Here is a 21,409-nt window from a genome sequence, read left to right as displayed (position 1 = left end):
CCAGAATCAAGGCAGGGCGGCGGGAAAGAGCAGAGGAGAACGCAATGGAAACCGAGGCGAGCTGACAGTGTGGACTTGTGGGCGGGGCGGGGCACAGGGGTGGGCGCTTTCAAAGAGCCCCTTCCCAGTCTTCCAGTCTTCGCTCCATCTCCCCTCCCCCGTCCCCAGCGACAACTGCAAAGCGCCACACTGATGCATTTCATGAGTCCGTTTTACTGAGATAAAGGAAGAGGGTCTCCACATCCGGCCCTTGCTTACGCCCCCCAACCCTGCCTGCCAGTTTGCTGATACTGCGGCCTAGTTCTGTTCTCTGCGTATTCGCTGGGTGGGGCAGGAAGTGAAGAGTCTTTGCTTGTGTGTATGTCGGGTGGCGGTGGTTTGCAGCTTAACTTGACTCAGCTGTGCTCACCACCAGGGAAATTGAGGTCTGACAGGGACCAGGCAGAGTTCTGGAGGCTCAGAGTCACATGCTGGGTGAGCTCCTCCGTCGGCCCTCAGCGGCGGCAGCCTTCACTTGGCTCTGTCACCTTGGGCTGCTAGAACACATGTCTTGGCGTGCTTCTCCCAGTGCTTGACTTGGCACTCCCTGCAGGGGGTGGGTTGCATGAGGATGGCAGTGCTTGTGGGGGGACCCAGCGTTGGAGCTTAGGGGGACTAAGGTCCTAGGATCCCCTTACCTGCAGCAATACCACACACTCTGGCATCTGGAGCAGCGCTTGGAGGCCTCTGCATTACAGTAAGCACAGCGGGGCCTCTCTGGAGCTATGGCCTCTAGGACGTCCAGCCTGTAAGTTTCAGCCCACCTGGGGGAGGGGCCAAGAAGAGCTGAATGGACCTGACAGGTCGGCGGTGCACGGAAGCACTCCCACCACGTCCTATGCATCCATCTTCAGGCAGGCAGCAGACCTTACCTCTGTGCCTGCCGGCGAAGATCCTGATCTGAGGGGTTGAACACGTGCTGCAGCTGGTGCTTAGCGATAGCCTGCCATTTGCCTTTGTTCTCTCGCTCCAGCCGATCCCAAATTTCTGGGATCTAAGAGAACGTAATGGAGAGGAGAGCAAGGAGCTGGCAAAGTGGACCATGGTCCTGAGCAACTACATTTCTAGGTGCCTACCTGTTCCAACACTAGGTCCTTCTTAGGGGGCTGGGTTTCAGCCAGGGCCAGCTGGGCCAGGAAACCCTTCAGGTCGGCCAGGTTGGGCAGCTGGTCAAGTAGTATATCCGTGAGGAAGGCCTGAAGCTGCAAGGTATCCAGGGAAGGCCATTGTAAGACAGGTTCTGGCCAGAGGGTCAAGAAACACGGAGTCCCTAAGTTGGGCTGGGGACATTTGGAGGGTTTATGGCTCACCAGTTCTCATGTCACCTGAAGCCCAATTACGGAAAGAGGACAGGGACAGGCAGGGATGCAGTGGGGGTGGGGAAGGGTGGCGGTGGGGATGGTAGGGTCATTGAGCTCCCCACCTTAAGCAGCTGTCCCTTCACGAAGCTTGTAAGGCAGTATCGGGCTTGGGCTTCAGGGCTGAGCAGCAGGTTATACAGCGAGATCCACACTTGCCCATCCACCTTGTTTAGCCTTTGCTGCTCTGAGGGGGCCACTGTCTGCCAGCGGCCATTCTCAAATTGCTGCAGCTTGCCTGGGGAGGAGAGGCAGCTCACTGGATGTAGGCGTTGCGTTCTCTTTGCGTGTGTGGACTGGAGGACTGAGAACTGCCTGGCCAGGTTAGAAACCTGGGCCACCAGACTCTTCAGAACAAGGTGAGTCCACAGGACTGGCCTGCCTCAGAGTCAAAATCTAGCCCCATTTTGGGTGAGGCATCCCGGTATCCTCAATGCGCATGCTGTCCAGCTGTCCACTTCCATTAACCCTGAAGGATGTTCTGGAAGCAGCCAGTTAGGCCGTAGGCAGGTGGGAGAAGGCCTTACCTCCTTCCCGCCGGCTCCAGGGACTGTGCTCCAGTAGCTCCACCAGGAGGCAGGGCAAGTTGTGAGTACTGAGCATGCGGTTCAAGGTACTCAGGGAAAGGCTAGGGGTAGGAGTAAGAGGGAGTCAGCAGAAGCTACAGGCCTAGTCTTGCGGGCCCTTTATCATATTCCCCAGGCCCTGGAGGGTGGCCCACCTATCCACGCAATCTGTGATGTAGCGAAGGACCGAGAGGGCTTTCAGTGAGATCTCAAATTCCATCATCTCGGCCTGTTTCTGCAGCTCCTGGCAATGGGAACACAGGTACACAGATTCACCTCACCTGTGGAGGCCTGAGAGCACCCACTTCGGGGGCTTGCCACCTCCAGGAAACCTTAGCTTACTTGCATAGGGGTACTGTCCTGGGGCCGTTCTTCCTCAGATGGGTCACCACAGCCATTCCGGGCCACCAGCAGTATCAGCTTTCGGTGGCAATAGTCCACGAGGTCCAATACCTTGTCATCTGCTGACTCACACACCTCCTGGGGTTCAGGGAGGGGATAGTTCAGGATTTGATACCCTTCCCCGCAGATATACCCCACCAGGTTCTGGCTCACAGAAGTGGCCTCTTGGCAGGGTTAGTGCTTCACCTTGTGGAAGAACACTGTCTCTAGAAGATTGATGATGGAGGCCTCATGGTGTACCTGCCAAAGAGGATAGGGCTGGGCTGTGAGGCAGGGACAGGGGCTGGTAGCTATCATTCATGGTTCAGGACCCTCTGAAGGCCCAGCTCACCACCATGTATATGGGAAAAGTATTCTGAGGCTTGAAGTCCTCTACCCTGCATAGCACCGGGAACACCTTCTGTTTCCACATCTCCACGGCAATCAGCTCTTCCACCAGGGTTGGGATCTGGGAAGGGCAGGGGAAGAATAGAGAGGAACTGGACCTACCTTGGCCTCACAGCTCTCCTGTCCCTGCTTTAGCCCAGGTTAGCTCTCTAGCTCCCTTAGACCCTTAGACTCCCCAGTTCCAAAGTACCCTCGAAGTCCCTGCTGTACTGTAGACCTTCATTTCCTGTTGCTTCCGTATCTCCGAAGGGATATCAGCCCCGTGTCCCGCGAGCGACCTTTACTGCTTCTCTTGCACCTCTCACCCTCTCTACCTAGGCATTTCTTCCAGGCCCACCCCCTCTTCATGTCTTCACTCTGGTCTTTGTCACCTGGCCTGCCAAGGTGCTGTGTGCTGTGGCCTCACACTGACCTTTTACTGTCCCCTATTCCTAGACCACCCCCTAGTGCCCAGCTCTGCCTTTTTCTTGCAGGGAAACCCCTTTCCGCACACTAGCCCCACCCTTGGCCCCTCCTCCAGCGAGGCATGTTGTAGAATATTATTTTTTTTTTTAAAGATTTATTTATTTATTATGTGTACAATGTTCTGTCTGCATGAATGCCTGCAGGCCAGAAGAGGGCGCCAGATCTCATTACGGATGGTTGTGAGCCACCATGTGGTTGCTGGGAATTGAACTCAGGACCTCTGGAAGAGCAGTCAGTGCTCTTAACCTCTGAGCCATCTCTCCAGCCCCTAGAATATTATTTTAAGGTGTGTTACTTTTGTTTATATTGCATTTGTTTAACTCTGTGTTACTGTGCCTGTCTAAAACATCCGAAAGACCTGAATGGCCAATAATGAAGCAGGAGAAAGGATAGGCGGGACTGGCAGGCAGAGAGAATATATAGAAGGAGAAAAAAAGGAGGAGGAAAGATCAAAGAAGTGGCAGAGAAGGAGGAGGCCATCAGGGGCCAGTCACCCAGCTACACAGCCAGCCACGGAGTAAAAGAATGGGAAAAGCCCAAAGGAAAAAGGCAGGTGGATTAATTTAGGTTAAGAAAAGCTGGCAAGAAACAAGCAAAGCTATGGCTGGGCATTTATAAGTAAGAATAAGCCTCCACGTGTGATTAATTTGGGAGTTGGTTGGCAGTTCCCCCCAACCCCCTGCAAAAGAGCAAAAATAACCAACAACACAGGCGTCTTCCTGGTTTCTCCTCTTATGTCAGAAAGGCTACTTTTCCCATTTTGAAAACCCCACTTGCTCTTTAGTGAGGATCTCTTTTGGTCTCACGGTCAATTCAGGGTGACGTTAGCACTTGGGTGCTCCCCCTACTGCCTATGCTAGCCTAGAACCCACGACTGTCTCTTTGATTAACCCTCATATCCACCTAGGATACAACAGGAAATGTAGCCAGGCATCGTGATGCCTGCCTGCAATCCCCACACGTGGGGTCAGAAACAGGGAGCTAACAGCAGCCTGGACTACAGGTCGAGAAACCTAACACATTCTTCTTTCCCACTTAGGAATGACAGGCATACCAGGCCAGAAGGAACAGCAGGTGCCCAGTGTCCCCGAGAGGTAGAGTGGTAGGAAGGCAGGGATCCGTGATCTTGACCTACCTTCCCGTGGGTGACCAGCAGTTCCTGGATGGGCTCACCCTGGCTGACAGTGGCGTCAAGGATGGCTTGCATGTTCAGCTTCTCCAGGTTCTCATGCTGCTTATTCCACCTGCCACGAAGGGATGTGTGTATATCGGGTGTTCAAATGTACAACGGGAGTGAGGGTGGGGGCTGGATCTACTGCTCTGTGTGATCCAGTCCTGAGGCCAGAGGGGCGTCGGAAGCCATACACTTCTATCTCAAAGAGCTTTGCCTCCCGCCTGGAGGTCCCTCCACATTGGGCAACCCCTTCTCCAATGTCAGTTCCAAGGTCCTCCACTAACAGACCGGGAGACCCCACCTGTTGCCGCTGCCTCACCCTTCAGATCCCATCTCCCGTAGCTGGAAGCTGTGCAGGCCCCGCACCAGCACATCAGCCTCCCCAGGCAGCAGCAGCTCCAGGTCGCCCATGCCGTGGGCCAGGATTCGTTTGGCTTTGGGCAGCAGTCGGAATGGGGAAACTGACGGACTCCAGTGGCCGGACCAAAGTCTGGGACAGAACAGTTGCTAAGCCGTTGGGGCGCGTGGGTCCTCGTCGCCATGGGAACCAGTGAGCTTGGCGCCTGCGTAGAGTCGTTCTGACGCCCCGCTTGCCACGCCCACCTCACTGCCAATTAGCAGCCCGAGACTCGAGACACATTCGCCACACCTCCCCAGGCCAGGAGCAGCTATGGAGTAACTCGGATCCTCACCACCTGCTGCTGCAGTGTCTTAGCCTCAAATGGGGGCGTACCTGCACCCTGGACTCTCCCCAGCCACCGAGTCTTTCATTTTTTTGGAGACAGGCTCTTACTTTGTGACCCAGACTGGCCTGGAACTCCCTGTCTATCAAACTGGCCTCCAAGTCATAGAGATCCACGGGCCTCTGCTCTGTCTCTTTAGTGCTGAAATTAAAGGCTTGTGTCCCTGTGTTCAGCCCGGCAGCCAGGAGTCCTAAAGATGTACGCCTAACATTCTTCCCTTGAGGATGGCCCTGCACCTTTGGCACCCCAAATACTAGACCACAGCGCGCACCAGCTGCTCTGAAGGACCTCTCACCCCTTCTCTTACTTCTGTGCTTCAATTTTTGTCCCCCTCCTCCTCTTTTATTTCTAAATTATGTTTGTGTCTGTGCACGTGTGCACGCGTGTGCAGGTGCCCAGTGTAAGCCCCTCCCCTGAGGACCTCTAACTTCCAGGTGCCACCCACAGAATACTCTTAACTGCTGGACCCTGACCCCACTCTACAGAGTAAAAAGCCCACTCTCTGGACATGAAATCCCACCAATCTCCACCCTGAAGACTTCCACCCCCTTTCCAAGATGCTCTAAATAAGCCCTGTATCCTGTTCGGTTTGCTGCCCTTTCTTGCTCCAGCAGAGGCAGCCATTCCTGTTTTCCCTCCCAATAAACCTCTTGTGTGTGGTTTCTTGTGCAGTGTGACTTTGTGGTATTCCTTGGCTGCCAGGATACCTTTTCATCCGAGCTGTAATGCTTACACCCAGAGGCCAGAGGCATCGAATCCCTTGGACCTGGAGTCATAGGCACTTGTGAGCTGTCACACATGGGTGCTGGGAACTAAACTCTAGTCTTCTACAAGAGCAGTAGTGTTCTTAACCACTGAGCCATCTCTCCAACACCCCTCCTCTTTCTTTGAGGCAGGACCTCATATAGCCAAGGCCAACCTGGAGCTCACTAGAGAGCCAGGGCTGGTCCAAATCTTCCTCCTCCTTGGTCAGCTTCCCAAGTGTTGGGGTTTCGGGTGGGCACCACTGTGCTTGTTTCCATGTTCCAACCTCGTGGGCTTCCCCTGAATTCCTCACAGACTCCTTTGGCTTTTCCAGACAAGTCTCACTAAGACACCCAGGCTGGCTTTAAACACATTATATAGTCCACGCTGTCCTTGAACTTGGAGCAGTTCTCGATGTTAGCCTCCTGAGTGTTGGTATTCTAAGAATGCACTACCACAGTTAGTCCTTGCTTTAGGGTTTCCAACTTATTTTTTTGGAATACTCTTTTCACTCCTGCAAGGTTCAGCTCGAGGTCTCCCGAGTGAGGTCTTTCTAGACAAGCTAATCCACAGTCTTTTGCTCCCATCTGATTCTATCTTTCAGTTTACAGGCCCAGAGCTGTGGTCATAGCTGATCTGGTAGAGTACCTGCCTAGCATTCACAAAGCCTTGGCTTTCATCCCCAGCTGTGGGAGCGTAAGTCTACACTCCTAGTACAAGGGAGACTGAGGCAGGAGAATCAGAAGTTCAAGGTCATCTGCTACACAGCAGACTTCAGGCCAGTCTGTGCTGCATAAGATCCTGTCTCAAAAAACACCCTCACCCCCTATAAACACACACACACACATTAAAAACCTAGGTGTGTCCAGGCATAGTGGTGCATGCCTTTAATCCCAGCATTTAGAAAAAAGAGGCAGTCAGAGTTGAAGGCCAGCTTGGACTACATAGTGAATCCCAGGACAGCCAAAGCTACACAGTGAGATCCTGTCTCAACAGTCCCTCCCCACTCCCCTACCCCCCAACTCCTCTCCCCCTCCCCTCTCCCCCCCAATAAAACAAAAGCCAAACCAGACCAGACCAAACCAAAACCTTATTGTTTACTTGTCCATATCATTTCTGTCCACTAGGTGGCACTCCAGCCAGGCCAGGCCAGTTGGCATGGCTAGCACATTCACAGTTCTTCCGTGGCTGGCTGAGGCAGTACTCAGTATTCCACAGGATGAAATGGGTGACTTTATGTACAAAACCGAGGATCACCTCCCAGACCGTATGTACTAGCCTACGTGTCTTGGACCCATGAGGGCTTAGTAGGGGCAAGTAGCCATAGTATTCTGCTCCAGCCGGCCTCACTTCCAGCAAATGATGATGTTGGGGTCATTTTCTAGTCGCTCATCCAGTTCGTGGTAGCTCATGCCTGGTGGGGTGAGGGAGGCAAGGTGAGCAGCCTTGGCGCGGCCAGTCAGCCCTCACCGCCCCTGCCGGCCCCGCCGGCCTCCACCTGTCTTGCAGCAGATCTCATCGTAGCTGTGGCAGCCTGTGTAAAGGCGGGCAGGGTGGCTCCGTTCCTCCCGAGCCACCCGAACCGGATACTTCTGTAGTCTCCGGATGAGGTTCTTCATGAGCCCAAACTGGATCAGCTTCCTGAAGTGACGGTTGGGGAAGAGAGTTGATACCCTAGCCAAGCCTCTCCTTCAGTGCCTTATGGGCTGGAGTGACCTCCACGCTCACCATCTCCAGGAAACCTGCCTGGACTAGCAGGCCACACACTATACTCATTGGGAATCTCCTGCTTCCTCTTTGACTCGAGGCTCCTCCGGGGAGACTCAAGACACTTCACCCCACCGTGCAAGCCTGAGAATGACCCCCTCTGACCTTTCATCCACGTGCTGTAACTGCTGGGGGTGGCGGCCAATGAGGTCTCGCACAGTGGTGCCAGGGCTTAGGCTGCAGTACAGCTGGAATACATCTCGGAGACTGGCCCTTTTGTGTCCTGTGGGTGCCAGGGTCAGCTTCCTAGGTGGCCTTGTCCTCCCCAGATCGGTCTCCCACAGGGGTTGCCACTACCTTGCTTGGTGACGTAGGACAGACATGCCTCCTGTAGGGACTTGTCATCCACCAGGTCCTGGACTTTTGGTGTTGGGCAGTACACATTGGAGTACTAGAACACAGCAAGGGCACAGGACCTGAATGACGTGCTTGGGAGTCGGGCTTGATCTGGCCCAGCCATATGGTTCCCATTTTACCTAACTGTATCCCAGACTCACCTACCTGGAGGATGGATACCAGTGTCACGACACCATAGTACCTGGGGGAAAGAGAAATGCTTAATGTGCAAACACCAGTCTTCCCACCCCCATACTCGGGGTCCTTCGGCTCCCCTCTGACTGGCGGCCTATAATGGGCATAACTGATCTCCACTCACAGCAGGTTCTGAATGGCAATGCGCACCAGGTTGAGCTCCACGTCTGCCTCAGCGGAGATCTTCTGGACATGGCGGAATCCATCAATGTAGGGCAGGATCTGTCAAGAGCAAGGCAGGGTCAGCAAGGGTGAGATGCAGCTAAGGGTGTGAGCAGCCCAAGGTGATAATACTCATGAGAGGGCCGGTACACCTGCTGTGTGGTAAGGTCCCACTGCGAGTTGAAGAAATCCTCTTTGTCCTTGGTAAAGACAGGCACATCATACTCCTGAGCCACAGGAGGGTCAGGCCGCTGCTCAATCACCTTCAAGTGGATGGTGTTGGATTCATCTGCGGGGGACCCCACCCATACCCTCAGTGTCATCTTTCCCAAGGGGCCTCAAGTACTTCCTGACTCTCCTAGCATTAGCTGAGGCAGGCAGGTGGATCCTGGGAGCATCATTCCTTCTGTTTTATGGAGCAAGAAACCAAGGCCCAGAGAGGGGGGAAGAATGTAGCCACCAAGTAGTGCTCAAGAATTCTGCTGGCTGCCCCTCCACCCCATTATATACTGAACCCTCAGACATCACTGCTTCAACCCGTGGCTATTTCTTGCCCACCAGTCTGTCCAAGAATCTTGTTCTCCTGCAGTGGCTGTATTCATTTCTGTACTCTCCCATCCTTCCTCTATCATATAGTGTCCCAGTAGAGGCTGCCCATACCAATAGGTAGAGTGCACCGGCCAGAGGCATTTAGTTCTTCCAGTAAGATGGTCATGATGGGCACCAACTTCTGCTTGCTCTCCTCTGTGGACACAAAGCTGCTTTCAAGCTGGACAGAACATGGACAACACGGTTGAGTATACCTCAGAGCCCCCAGCTGTCAGCATTCTGAGCTAGGTGTTGGAGGTTGGGGATTGGAGACACAGGAACAGTTTCCCCAACTGGGCCTGCCATGCACCCATGCCCACAGTGTTGCAGACCTCCAGTGTGGTCAAGTAGCCAGCCAGCTTTTTAACAATGGGTTCCAGGGCACACGTCTTGGCCTGAGCATCACACACGAAGCCCAAGTTGAAGAGGAGGGCATTGCGGCTGTACTTCTTGTGTTCAATGCACACAGGGCAGCCAATCAGCTTCTTCTCCATGGCTGTGCTGGATGGGTAGAGCAGAGTCAGCCTGCCCCCAAGCCAGTCTGGGACCCCTTTGCTCCCACCCGACTAAGACCTCACACAGTGATAAGCTTGTTCTGTAGCTCGGGCTTGGTGATGATGTACACCTGGACCGTGTCGAACAGCTCGCGGGAGATGAAATCCTCAGGGACCTGGGGAGGGCAGTGACGAGAGTCCCTCAGTGGACACTGGGATGGTTATACATCCCACCCCAGGCACAAGTCCCCTACTGTTTTCTTTCCCTCATCCACCCAGTATACAACTCCTTTGTGTTTCCAAACACACGCTATGTTTTGGAAAGCTTCCCGGGTTTGGCATTCATTATTCCCACTGCCTGCAATACTCTTTCTACTCTCATTTAACTTTTTTGTTTCTTTTGTTTGTTTTCGCAGGGTTTCTCTGTGTAGTTTTGGTGCCTGTCCTGGATCTCACTCTGTAGACCAGGCTGGCCTCGAACTCACAGAGATCTGCCTGGCTCTGCCTCCCGAGTGCTGGGATTAAAGGCCCGCGCCACAGTCGCCCGGCTCTCACCTAAGTTTTATGCATCATTTGTGTCTCAATCCAGTGATTCTCTTGGATCATCTAAACCCGACAAGACCTGTCACCTCCCTGAATCCTATAGCCTGATTTGCCACAAAAACTGCTATGTGGCAAATCTCCTTCCCCTACTAGGAACCAGAGACCTGGCTCTGTGTATCCTCTCCATTCAAGGTTATCTATGAATGGAATGACATGCCTGGATGCAGCACGGGGACCCACAACCCCTCCAGGCAGCCAGCTGAGCTCCATAGAGCATCCCTCTCCTCGTCCAGTCCCGGGAGTGTGGAAGGCACCTGATAGGTAATTTTGGGTCCCAGCGTTGGGTGGAATTCACTGAAGAATATGCATTCGATGCGGCAGCTGCTGCCCATGGCGCTGACCGTCCCAAGTCTGTAGTCCCTTGTCTTTCGTGCGGTGGTCGCCTCCACTCCTGGGAACACCTGTCAAAAAGAGAAAGAGGCCTGGGCTAGGATAGAGAGGTTTGTGAGCGTAAACCACAAGAGCCGTCAACTCAACAGCGCCTGCGCGGCGCGACTCAGAGGCGTGGCTGGCGCTGGATGGGATGGAAGGGGGCTTGTCCCAGGAAGTCTTAGGTGGGTGGACAACACACCCGGAAGTGAAGCGCCTCCTTAACGGAGCGGTGGCGCGGCTGGCGGGCCCAGGAGTCCAGTTTATTTTGGAGGAAGTCACTGTGTCGAACCTGAGAAGCAGGTGAGGAAGGCAAATTTCTACAGTGGAGATACAGCGTGCTAGGTGCACGTGGGGAGGCAATGTGTAAAGAGATTCACGCTTAGGTAGGAAAGCAGCTGGGAACTACAATTCCCGTAGTGCTCCACGCCTTCCGTTCCAACTAGTGATGACGTGCTGCATTCTGGGATTTGTAGTCTTACGTGTCCTTACGCATCCCACCTGGCCGGTGTGATCAGTACCACTTCAAATACAGGTGTTTGACAGGTAGACTCTGTTAAGTTGGGACTATTCTTGGTGCCGACTTTTTCTGCTTCTGTCATAACTCCTCCGAAAAAAGGTGGCATTCATGCCCTGAATTACTGTCCCCAGTGAGAGGCGTGGACAGTGGGCACCCTTGCCAACGCCTACGATGCTTTCAGGCTGTACAGCTATCAGCTGGGCTGACCATGGCCCTTTCTGTGGAGACGGAGTCGCACATCTACCGAGCTCTGCGCACTGCCTCTGGGGCTGCAGCCCACCTTGTGGCTTTGGGCTTTACCATCTTTGTGGCTGTACTTGCCAGACCTGGCTCCAGTAAGTAGAATTCATAGTTGACTATGGGAAGTAGAAAGCCACTTTTCTTGGGGGAATAGGGGCAGTAGTTAAGTGATGGGCTTAACTCGTGGGAACAGGCTTGGCTGGCTGAGGAATGTTCTGTGCTGGCAGTATTTAACTCCTGGGGAGAGCAGATCAGTGTGGGGGCTCTGGCAGCCTGGCCAAGCTTCAGAGAGTACATGGTTTCTCTTGGACTTGGCATTTCATTCCTGACTCAGGGAGATGCTGGAGGAAGGAGCTACCAGAGGAGTGGTAGGGCATGCTCTCTGTCCCAGGAAGAGAATAGGGGGTGGGTAAGATGAGCTTGTTACAAGAGGGGACTCACATTTGCCTCTTTAGGTGATGGATGGGCTGCCCACATTCAGCCTGTAGGGATGGTTATGCTGGTTCCTTTTCCCTCAGCTCCATGAGGCTTCCTCTTCTCATTCTAGGTCTGTTCTCCTGGCACCCTGTTCTTATGTCACTGGCTGTAAGTAGTGGATCTGGGTAGCTTTTTGGGGTAGAGTGTGGGCATAGGTGGTGACCCTCAGAATTCTTGAAGGCATTTATTTATTATTATTTATTATTAAAAGGCCAGTTTAGTGGAGTTGCATGTTCCAACTACTGCCTCTGACATATATCCAAGGCTTGAAAAACGGAAGACCCAGGACAGATGGGTGAAGCTCACCCAAGCACAAAATGAGGCTTCTCTCACCTCCAGCCAGGAAGCTGAGAGATTGCATTTGGAGATTGCTCTGTCCTTGAAAACCTTAATTTATGGTGATGCATCTAATTTTCCCTGAAACAGTGCACCCATGTGGACAGCTCTTGCCAAGAAATTGTATCCAGCCTCATGGGAGGCAAACAAAGCTGTGAATCATTTATAACTGCCACGTCTCAAACCTTGTTTGCCGGGTAACGTAGCAGAGGTGACATTTCAGAAAAGTACCTAGAGAGAAGTCTAGAGGCAGCTGTCCCTAACTACTCAGGGCAGACATTTTGCCCCACACAGGGCCTTCCACCGTCTCACCAAATGCAGCATTTTGTCCTTGGGGAAGGGAATGAAGGAGGATGGGGCCAACTGCACCTGCTTGGAGGGTTATCTAAAGTGCTTATAACATCCTCACTTGAGTCTCTCTGTCTCCTTAGTTCTCCTTCCTGATGACTGAGGCACTCCTCATGTTTTCTCCGGAGAGTTCACTGCTGCGTTCCCTCTCACGGAAGGTCCGGGCACGCTGCCACTGGGTGCTTCAGCTGCTAGCCCTACTCTGTGCTCTGCTGGGTCTAGGTCTTGTCATCCTCCACAAAGAGCAGCTTGGCAAAGCACACCTGGCCACCCGACACGGGCAGACAGGGCTGTTAGCGGTGCTGTGGGCAGGTCTGCAGTGTTCAGGTGGTGTGGGGCTGCTCTACCCCAAGCTGCTGCCTCGATGGCCCCTGGCAAAGCTGAAACTCTACCATGCCACTTCTGGGTTGGTGGGCTACCTGCTGGGCAGTGCCAGCCTCCTGTTGGGCATGTGCTCACTCTGGTTCACTGCTGCTGTCACTGGCGTTGCCTGGTACCTGGCTGTGCTGTGCCCCGTCCTCACCAGTTTGGTAATCATGAACCAAGTGAGCAATGCCTACCTATACCGCAAGAGGATCCAACCATGAGCACTTCCCAGCCATAAGGAAACCTGGATTTGCATCTCAGCGTAGGACCTGGGGCTGGGAACCTGCCTGATGCTCTTAGCTGATGGGGTCAGGGAACACTTCAGGTACTAGGGCACTCAGGGGTAGGCCTCTAACATTTCTGCTCCTCACGCTAGAGTGCCTCCCTTTCCTTTTCTTACTATCAACCCAGGGGAACATGGATCATGTGTCTGGATGATGTTGGGGTTGCAACACTGTCTCCCCAGCCATACAGCTTGTATTTGTACTGGTACGGCCAGAAATCATGGAGAAAAATAAACAAAAAACTGAAAATAAAAACAAACCCCCAAACTGGGAAGACTTCTGGGAGGAGCAGAGCCGAGCTGGGAGGAGCAGAGTCGAGCTGGGAGTGGCTCTCGCTAAGGCCATTACCATGAGACTGTGGGCAGCTGGTGAGGTGTGGACCCTCTACATGGTGGGCGTTCTCCCGGAAGTGGGAGGTCCTCAGAAGCCTGCTGCTAAGCTTCCTACGACACCCAGTGTATTAGCAGGTGACAGGTGGACAGTACAGCTGTTTCCAGCTAACTGTGCTGGAGTCTGGAGACTATGGTCAGATCAGTGATAGATGGAGATGGTCTGTTTCCACAGGTGCCACGCACAGGGCACAACTTAGAAGTTGAACCATAGTTGGTTATGGTGGCAGGTGGATCTCTGTGAACTCAAGACCAGCCTGGTCAACAAAGTGAGTTCCAGGCCAGGCTGGCCAAAGCTACAATGGTAAGACCCTGTCTCGAAAAAGGAAGTTGAATCATGAACAAGAAAAACTTTCCTTTTGATTTTGAGACAAGGTTTCATGTTTCTCATGTGGGCTTTGAACTTGCTATGTGGCCAAGGATGATGGTTTAACCTCAGATCCTCCTGCCTCCACCTTTGAGTACTGGGATCATAGGTGTGTACATATATACCATGTGTATATATACACCATGCTTCTCTTATGCAGTGCTGGGACTCAAACCTAGAGCTTTTAAATGCTAAGCAAGCGCTCTACCAACTGAGCTCCACCTTCGGCCTGAGGTTTTTGTTTGCAACAGGGATTCTAGGCATGTGCCACCACGTCCTGCCTAAGACAACTGCTTATGGTGGAAAGGCCTTCAACCGTCAGGTCCTCTTGCACAGAGCCTTTCTAACAGAGTGAGGAGAGACCAGAGGAGTAGGGGACTGAGGTACGGACTCTGACAAGACTGCTTAGCAGCAGCATATGGTAGCAGAGGAGAGGTGGGGCAAGGGGTCCTTAGCCAGGTGGAGTTGCCATGGAACTGAGCCCTAGGACCCAGAAAACACACTGAGTTTTGCATTTGATAAGCACAAGAGGGCTGCACAAGGTGGCCTGACGGAGCCCAAGAGCCACACCTCAAAGAACCGCTTTATTGACCCTGAGGCTGGGCCTGGCTGCCCGCTCAGGTGGTCCTGTAGAAAATACCTGGGAGTCGTGGCGGCTCTGGCTAGACAGTCACTGCCACAGGAGAAGGGCACAAGAACCCTGACAAGAATGCAGTCTGGGGGTGGGTAGAGATGTGCAGACCCACACTGGCCGGGCCCCCAGAACAGTTTTGGCAAACACAAATCCTTGCCTTGGCTCAGGGCTGTTGGCAACCAGTTTCAGATGTGAGGGCTGGCCCCGGAGCTGTGACCCAGTGTCCCTGCAGCCACTTCCTTGGTGAGGAGCTGGACCTGCTGAGGTGCAATCTTACCACAAATCGGGGTCTGGCCTGGCTGACGCTCAGAGGCCCCATACCTGGCATTGTGGCCGTCTGGAGTTGGAACCAGGTAGCAAGGGTCCCATGTAGTGTTGTCGAGAAACGGCAGAAGGCCAGAGAAACCCCCAGCAGGCCCTCTTCCCACTCCTCAGAGCAGTCAGTGCCCTGGAGTAGCTGAGACGTGTCGGGGAGGGCATGGGAGGAGAGGAGCTATACTCGAAGTGGTCTGGAGTTACAGTTTGGGGGGAGCTGCCTCGAAGGTAATGAGGCTGGATTCTGGGGCAGGGCCCTTCCCTGGGGGTGTGGAAGCGTTTTCCGAGGGCAGAGGACTGTCCTTTTTGGCCCCAGCCTCCTCTTCATCATCATCCATGCTGGGCCAGACCGACTGATCCTCCACTCTCTTCAGCCGTTCGTTGAGAGCCTTTAGGGCCAGCTGCCTACAGCCAGAGAGAGAAGATGTCACACGGCTTGGGAGAGGCACACCCTGCAACCTCCCCCCAAGCCCACGTCGCCCCCAGAATCCCATGTTTCCCTTCCTCCTGCAGGGTCCAGGAGACTGGATCAGGACCTGCTTTGCCAATCAGAATGAGGGGCTCCCTCACAGGCACCACATCTCCAGGCTGAGAAGGCTACGGCCTACCTCCCAGGCCAGCCACCAGGGATGCTTCTGAGTTTGTTGGCTAAAGACGATCTAGTGCTTCAGGGCAGACGAGTGGAATGTCTTAGTCCTGGAGATGAGTGCGCACTGGTGTAAGGTCCAAGGACAGCGTCATTTTGTGGTACTAGGGATTAAACCTAGGGCACGCACTCTACCACAGAGCTATATTCCCAGCCCTTAAAACAAACAACTTGCCCGGGCGGTGGTGGCGCACGCCTTTAATCCCAGCACTCGGGAGGCAGAGCCAGGCGGATCTCTGTGAGTTCAAGGCCAGCCTGGGCTACCAAGTGAGCTCCAGGAAAGGCGCAAAGCTATACAGAGAAACCCTGTCTCGAAAAACCAAAAAAAAAAACAAAAAACAAAAAACAAAAAAACAAAACAAAAAAAAATTAAAAAAAAAAAAAAACAAAAAACAAAAAAAAAAACCACAACTTTTTTTTTTTTTTTTTCCGAGACAGGGTTTCTCTGTGTAGTTTTGGTGCCTGTCCTGGATCTTGCTCTGTAGACCAGGCTGGCCTTGAACTCACAGAGATCCGCCTGGCTCTGCCTCCTGAGTGCTGGGATTAAAGACGTGCGCCACCACTGCTGGGCCCACTTTTTTTTTTTTTTTAAGGCAAGTCTTGCTAATGAAATTGTCCATGCTGGCTTTAAGCCAGCTCTTGTAGCCCAGGCAGACCTTGAACTCATGAACCTCCTGTCTCAGCCTCCTGAGCAGTGGGGATTATAGACCTGTTTCACCAGGCTCAGCTAAGGAAGGGGTTAATGAAGCAGCATCAGTTTGGATCATTTCACCCTTCCTAACTAAGATATTCTTCCTAGAAGTTTTCCAAAGCCACCGAGTTCTTAGCAGAGCCCTGGTAGAAAAGAACGAGCCCGTGTGGGCATGGCACAGAGCAGAGCCTACTGTTTTCATGGGGTAGACGTCTGCAGACACCATTTGGAGAAAAGGTGAAAAAATACACCCAAAAAGACGCAAGCCATAGGGCCCAGAATTAGCCTGCAGCATGCCTTGGGTGCATCCACCTTGGACACCAGCTGGATACTCCTTCAAGGAAGACATGCCCTACACACTGAGCTACACAGCCTCAGTGGAGAACAGGGTCCAAGTGTTCAGCACTCTGGCCCACAGAAGGGGAAGTGGCCACTCTGGCTGGTCACTGCGGATCCTGATGGCTCAGCCTATTTGCACTAAAGGCAGTCATCCTATGGCTTTCCACGATCAGACTTTCTAGCATGCTAAGGAAAAGAGGAAGAGCCACAGGGACACGGGCATTAAAACCCCACCACACTCCTTCCCTGGCCCTCCCCAGGCTACTCTTGGAGATGTCCTTGTCAGTAGTCACTCTGTCATGGGTCAGAGACCTCTAGGAAATCCTGTTTCCTACTTGTAGCCCCCTGGGTTTGAGAGTGGCACAGTCAGATGAAAACTGTTTGCAAGAGTAATCCCCACTCCATGTCAGCCAAGAACCACCACCCTACGCCAGACACCTGCCTCTCGCCCCAATCCCCACTCTTCCCTTTCTGTCCGTTTTCTTGATCTTGGGTAGTGGTTTTCTGAATGACTAGTCAACCATAGCAATTCAAGACCTCTCACTAGGGCAAGGGCAACCTCTGGCCCAGCCCCATCTGAACAGCTCCAAAGCTCAGCCCTCCCAGCCCGTTTCTTCTACTAAATAAGGCCAAGATGGAATTGTCTTTAGGACACCCCCCAAAACCCTCAAGCTGGAGGGCCCGGAATTAGGCCTGCAGCATGCTCGGGTGTGTTCCCACACCTACCAGCTGGTAACCCTTCAAGGAAGACATGTTCTGCACTCAACTATACAGCATCAGTGGATTAAGCCGGGAGAGAATTCTTCCACTGATGTCAGGAACCTGCTTCACAGGTGAGCAAAGAGGAACTTTTGACAAATGCTGAGGAGTAAGGCTTTTGAGAGACTGCTCGAAAGTCTCAAGAATAACATTGGACACGGAGCTGGGACTGGAACTGTCCATAGGTCTGAGGTAGTAAGAGCTGAATGTAAAAAGCTTGCTCCTGCCTCGGCCAAAGTGTCCAGTGAATAATGCAGTGACATTACTGAGGCTGCAGACACTCTGGGTTCTAGGGAATGCAAAGGTCTCAGATCTGCCTGGTGTGGCCAGCGGGTTCCTGCAGTGGGTCACTCAGCCTGTCCCCCTATGTTTGGTGACATGCGAATTTAGTAATACCCCAACCATCCTACATTAAGAGGAAGGGAAACGCTTACACAGACATCCTTCCCCATCCCCATCACAGGAGAAACGGACCAACAGTTTCTGTCTCCTCCAGGGCCAGTCTCTAGAATTTGGAAACTCTGAGGCAAGACCAAAGGCGACTAGGCAGGTAGGCCGGTTAAGTGGCCCAAGTGGGGAGAAAAACACACTAGAGCCCAGAAACCTACACACTGAGTTCCTTCCTCAAGGCCCAATCCTGAGTCCTTTCTGAAGCGGCCCCCAACTCCTGCCTGAAGTTCTCCAGCCCATGTAGAGCAAGCTCCTCAATGGACCGTACGTGACTCCACCAAGAGTCTAGCTAGCCAAGGTTCTGGAAGTGTTCACGGTACCTTCTCCGCTCGGCATCTTGAGGGTCTGTCCCCGGGAGGCTGATAGTGATGGAAGAAGGCGCTCCCACATCGTAGCGCTTCACCGTCTTCTGGCAAATCTTTACTTTCACCAGGAGGCCATGCACCACGTTCGCTAGCAGTCCCACCACAGGCTGCAGGATCTCCGGGAAGAAGGTGGCAAACGCAAAATGGTCAGCCATGTCCCCTCGGCCCCGGCTGTGGCGCTGATAGAAGCGAAGGTACACCCAACTGGATAGCAGTCCAAAGCCGTAGGAAGCCAGGGCCGGGCTCTGGAGCAGCGTGGCCAGGCGGAGCAGTAGGAGCAATGCCAACAGCAGCATGGGCACTACGCTGACGCGGACCTGGGGCACTCGCAGAACCACACAGTCTCCCATAGTCTGCTTGAGCGCGACCAGAACACCGCCTAGGAAACCCAGGGCGCCATGGATACGAATAGTGAACAGGTAGACCAAGTTGAAGGAAGCCATGTAGGTGAGGAGATAGGCGAAGGCCCCCAAAAGCCCCACTGACACATTCACCACCGAGAAGAAGATGAGCAGCTCCAAGGCTCCCCAGAGGGGCTCCAGCAATCGCCCGGCCACCACTACCGTGGCCAGACTGATGGCCACGTCCCACACGTGCTGTTCCATCAGCCCATGGGTGGCCAGGGTCCAGATCCAGAAGTTGGGTGGGAAAAGGTAGCCCGGGGTGACCGCCAGGCAGTCCGTGTCCACGGCGAAGGAAAGTAGATAGAGGAAGAGTACCACGGCGCACAGCGCCTTCACCACCACGCTGGCGCTGGCCAGGATGGCCCCCAGATGCTGGCGGGCACCGGGCAGGGCGCGTTGCATCTTCCCGACGGACGTCGGCTTGAGGGAAGGTGAGGAAGGTGGCCTAGGGGCCTCCCCGGGGCCTCGTCCCAGTCCGGCCCCGACGGGAGGCCCGGGCCCGGCTACTCACTGGTCTCTGTGAAGGTTCTGCTTCCGGTGTGGTCCGGCTATAGTTCCAAGGGGAAGAGAAAGCCTGGATGCCAGGCCAGAGCCTCTGCTCCCGGCCGAGGAGCTGAGCTTAGGCCCTGAGTGGCTCGGGCACGCCTGCCTGCCGGTTCCCGAGGCCCAGCGGCCAGGTTGGCCGGGCTAGCGCTGATCTCAAGGCTGGGCTTCCTCCATCCACTCTGAAACTCCGCGGGGCACTGGTGCCTTGTTCCGGCCCAAGTCAAGACCGTTTAGCTCCTTCTGGGCTAGGGTTTTGACTTGACGGTACCTCCTCCTTTCTCCGGGGCCGACAAACAGGGGCGCCGCGCCTGCGCGCCCCCGGAGGCCGCCGCGGCGGTATGCCCTCTGAGCACTTGCCTTCCGGCTCCTCGGCATGCTGGGATACGGAGTCCTTGGGACCCAGCCGACCGGTTTCCGCATAGAACCACAAGTCCCAGAAGCCGTGCGCCCGACCGGTCCCGTAGAGTGTAAGGCGGGGGTGCTTGGGAGTTGTAGTTCACAGGGATGACTCCTCTAGTTCTTGGGGCGGGTGGTGGTGGTTAGGGAAGCGGTGGACTTGCTGAATTATCTGGAGGACAGTGACTCTATTTGTGATTTGTACAGGTACAGCAGTGTTTTTGTAAGTGGGTACTTCAGGATGTTGAACGGTTCTGGTGTGTTGTACCAACGTAAGTAAACTAACGAGAAACTCCGTGGTCTGGCAAATAGAGCCTAAGGCGGGTAGAACCCTTGTTCCATTATTTGGAGTCAATGTGATATCGACCAAGTTCCCAAACATTTTTGAAGTGCCATATCACAAACCCTAAAAAGGGTGATGATGGCAGGCTCTTCTCACCGTCCTCCCCGCCCCCACCAGACGGTTTCTTTCTCTGGGTAGCCCTGGCTGTCCTGGAACTCACTCTGTAGCCCAGGCTGGCCTCGAACTCACGAAGATCTGCCTGCCTCTGCCTCCTGAGTGCTGGGATTAAGGATCAAAGACGACAGCAACGTAAATGTCAGGCCTTTTTGGGTGTTCACATTGCCCTTGTTCCAGTGAACTGGACCTGCCTCATGAACTGAGGTTTTCCACCGGAGGAGGAGCAAAGGGCAAGACTGTGCTACTTCGGTGACTCCTTCCACCAGAGACTTGATTCCACTGGAGTTGAGAGAGGTCTCCCTATAAGTACCAGCCAGGTTGGGCTAGGCTCAACTTCATGCTATAGTGGTTCCCGGCAGGGTGTTTCTTGAGATTTAGAAATTATTTTTATTTACATGTATGTGTGTCTCTGTACGTGTGCAGGTCACAGAGGCCACAAGAGGATGTTGGATCCCTGGAGCTGGAGTTAGGTTGTGAGCCACCAGATGTGGGTACTGGGGGTGGAACTAAGAACAGCAAGTACTTTTTTTTTTTTTTTTTTTGCTTTTTCGAGACAGGGTTTCTCTGTGTAGCTTTGCGCCTTTCCTGGATCTCGCTCTGTAGACCAGGCTGGCCCCGAACTCACAGAGATCCGCCTGCCTCTGCCTCCCAAGTGCTGGGGTTAAAGGCGTGCGCCACCACCGCCCGGCAAACAGCTATCTCTGCAGTCCTGAGATTTTTGTTGTTGTATATTGCTGCTTTTTTAAAAAGTGCATGTTTTAAAAAATGTGATTAATTATATAATGAGGGACTTTATTATAAAATGTAGAACGCTGTTTAGCTGTTGATCTCAGCACAACTGCCTGTGTGTTTAAAACTGCCCTCCACCTTTTATTTTTGTCTAGGCTCAGGGTTTCTACTATATGCCACACACAGCAAATCCAAGTCCTTGGGTGGTGGTGGTGCACTCCTTTAATCCCAGCACTTGGGAGGCAGAGGCAGCAGATCTTTGTGAGTTCTAGGCCAGCCTGGTCTACAGAGCAAGTTCCAGGCTACACAGAGAAACCCTGTCTTGGAAAAAAAAAAATCAAAGAGAAAAAAAAAAACAAATCAAAAAAATAACAAGACAAAAAAAAATGAAAAAACAAAACAACAACAAAAATCAACCAAACAAAATACAGAGTCAACTACTCAGTCAGATTTGAATTTTGAATAAACAATTTTCAGGATAGGGATGATACCCCATGCAATATTAGAAACACTCACACAAAAACCCCAAACCAAAACAACCAACAACCCACTTTTCTTCAAAGAAGCAAGATAAGTTTATTCAGAGCAAAGAGATAGTACAGATTATAGATGGATGATACACTGTCAATATTGACAGTGATCCACATGAGTGATAGCAATCAAGGATCAAAAACTCTAATCTATCTATCTATCTATCTATCTATCTATCTATCTATCTATCTATCTATCTATCTATCTTTTCAAGACAGGTCTTCTCTGTGTATCCCTGGCTGTCCTGGAACTCATTCTCTAGACCAAGCTGGTCTCAAACTTAGAACTCACAGATCCACCTACCTCCGTCTCACTAGTGCTAAGATTAAAGGTATGTACCACCATGGCCAGCCCCAAACCCTATTATTAAAAATTTATCAGAATCTGGGTGGTGGTGATGCATGTCGGTAGTCCCAGCAGTTGGG

The 21,409-nt window shown here is 53.0% G+C and overlaps 4 protein-coding genes across 4 annotated transcripts; 1 reads left to right on the top strand and 3 right to left on the bottom strand.

The window, feature by feature from the left end:
* Positions 1 to 193: 193 nt before the first annotated feature.
* Positions 194 to 4,939, bottom strand: Zmynd10 (zinc finger MYND-type containing 10). The gene is made up of 12 exons (XM_059268578.1): positions 4,711 to 4,939; positions 4,353 to 4,461; positions 2,697 to 2,813; positions 2,552 to 2,605; positions 2,306 to 2,443; positions 2,119 to 2,207; positions 1,925 to 2,025; positions 1,463 to 1,635; positions 1,116 to 1,241; positions 912 to 1,033; positions 678 to 803; positions 194 to 586 (listed from the first exon to the last, which is right to left on the bottom strand). Exons 1-12 carry the CDS (start codon positions 4,800 to 4,802, stop codon positions 511 to 513), a joined length of 1,323 nt encoding a protein of 440 aa, XP_059124561.1. The 5' UTR covers positions 4,803 to 4,939; the 3' UTR covers positions 194 to 510.
* A 2,016-nt stretch (positions 4,940 to 6,955) lies between these two features.
* Positions 6,956 to 10,783, bottom strand: Nprl2 (NPR2 like, GATOR1 complex subunit). The gene is made up of 11 exons (XM_059268576.1): positions 10,278 to 10,783; positions 9,505 to 9,596; positions 9,259 to 9,427; positions 8,999 to 9,107; positions 8,491 to 8,627; positions 8,301 to 8,398; positions 8,147 to 8,183; positions 7,943 to 8,036; positions 7,751 to 7,868; positions 7,377 to 7,519; positions 6,956 to 7,292 (listed from the first exon to the last, which is right to left on the bottom strand). The coding sequence occupies exons 1-11, from the start codon at positions 10,353 to 10,355 to the stop codon at positions 7,225 to 7,227; spliced, it is 1,143 nt and encodes a 380-aa protein (XP_059124559.1). The 5' UTR covers positions 10,356 to 10,783; the 3' UTR covers positions 6,956 to 7,224.
* On the top strand, positions 10,551 to 13,222 carry LOC131915380 (transmembrane reductase CYB561D2). The gene is made up of 4 exons (XM_059268577.1): positions 10,551 to 10,695; positions 11,094 to 11,247; positions 11,700 to 11,737; positions 12,397 to 13,222. The coding sequence occupies exons 2-4, from the start codon at positions 11,121 to 11,123 to the stop codon at positions 12,898 to 12,900; spliced, it is 669 nt and encodes a 222-aa protein (XP_059124560.1). The 5' UTR covers positions 10,551 to 10,695; positions 11,094 to 11,120; the 3' UTR covers positions 12,901 to 13,222.
* A 1,004-nt stretch (positions 13,223 to 14,226) lies between these two features.
* Tmem115 (transmembrane protein 115) lies at positions 14,227 to 19,270 on the bottom strand. Its single transcript, XM_059267106.1, has 2 exons — positions 17,874 to 19,270; positions 14,227 to 15,073 (listed from the first exon to the last, which is right to left on the bottom strand). Exons 1-2 carry the CDS (start codon positions 18,722 to 18,724, stop codon positions 14,869 to 14,871), a joined length of 1,056 nt encoding a protein of 351 aa, XP_059123089.1. The 5' UTR covers positions 18,725 to 19,270; the 3' UTR covers positions 14,227 to 14,868.
* Between the last annotated feature and the right edge of the window lie 2,139 nt (positions 19,271 to 21,409).

The sequence above is a fragment of the Peromyscus eremicus genome, chromosome 7, assembly GCF_949786415.1.
Source record: "Peromyscus eremicus chromosome 7, PerEre_H2_v1, whole genome shotgun sequence".
NCBI classification, from domain to species: domain Eukaryota; kingdom Metazoa; phylum Chordata; class Mammalia; order Rodentia; family Cricetidae; genus Peromyscus; species Peromyscus eremicus.
Note: the sequence above shows the minus strand (reverse complement) of the source record. Positions and strands in the feature narration are given on the sequence as shown.

What these genes read in the sequence shown, in the direction of transcription:
- Zmynd10 (XM_059268578.1), bottom strand. Translation starts at nt 4,802, where the DNA reads ATGGGCGACCTGGAGCTGCTGCTGCCTGGGGAGGCTGATGTGCTGGTG. An exon ending in CTTTTCCCATATACATGGTG is followed by an intron (nt 2,606 to 2,696) that starts GTGAGCTGGGCC and finishes CCTCTTTGGCAG; the next exon opens with GTACACCATGAGGCCTCCAT. An exon ending in AGGACAGTACCCCTATGCAA is followed by an intron (nt 2,208 to 2,305) that starts GTAAGCTAAGGT and finishes TCCCATTGCCAG; the next exon opens with GAGCTGCAGAAACAGGCCGA.
- Nprl2 (XM_059268576.1), bottom strand. Translation starts at nt 10,355, where the DNA reads ATGGGCAGCAGCTGCCGCATCGAATGCATATTCTTCAGTGAATTCCAC. An exon ending in GCTACTTGACCACACTGGAG is followed by an intron (nt 9,108 to 9,258) that starts GTCTGCAACACT and finishes TGTTCTGTCCAG; the next exon opens with CTTGAAAGCAGCTTTGTGTC. An exon ending in GGGACCTTACCACACAGCAG is followed by an intron (nt 8,399 to 8,490) that starts GTGTACCGGCCC and finishes TGCTCTTGACAG; the next exon opens with ATCCTGCCCTACATTGATGG.
- LOC131915380 (XM_059268577.1), top strand. Translation starts at nt 11,121, where the DNA reads ATGGCCCTTTCTGTGGAGACGGAGTCGCACATCTACCGAGCTCTGCGC. An exon ending in ACTTGCCAGACCTGGCTCCA is followed by an intron (nt 11,248 to 11,699) that starts GTAAGTAGAATT and finishes TTCTCATTCTAG; the next exon opens with GTCTGTTCTCCTGGCACCCT. An exon ending in CTGTTCTTATGTCACTGGCT is followed by an intron (nt 11,738 to 12,396) that starts GTAAGTAGTGGA and finishes CTGTCTCCTTAG; the next exon opens with TTCTCCTTCCTGATGACTGA.
- Tmem115 (XM_059267106.1), bottom strand. Translation starts at nt 18,724, where the DNA reads ATGCAACGCGCCCTGCCCGGTGCCCGCCAGCATCTGGGGGCCATCCTG. An exon ending in CAAGATGCCGAGCGGAGAAG is followed by an intron (nt 15,074 to 17,873) that starts GTACCGTGAACA and finishes CTCTGGCTGTAG; the next exon opens with GCAGCTGGCCCTAAAGGCTC.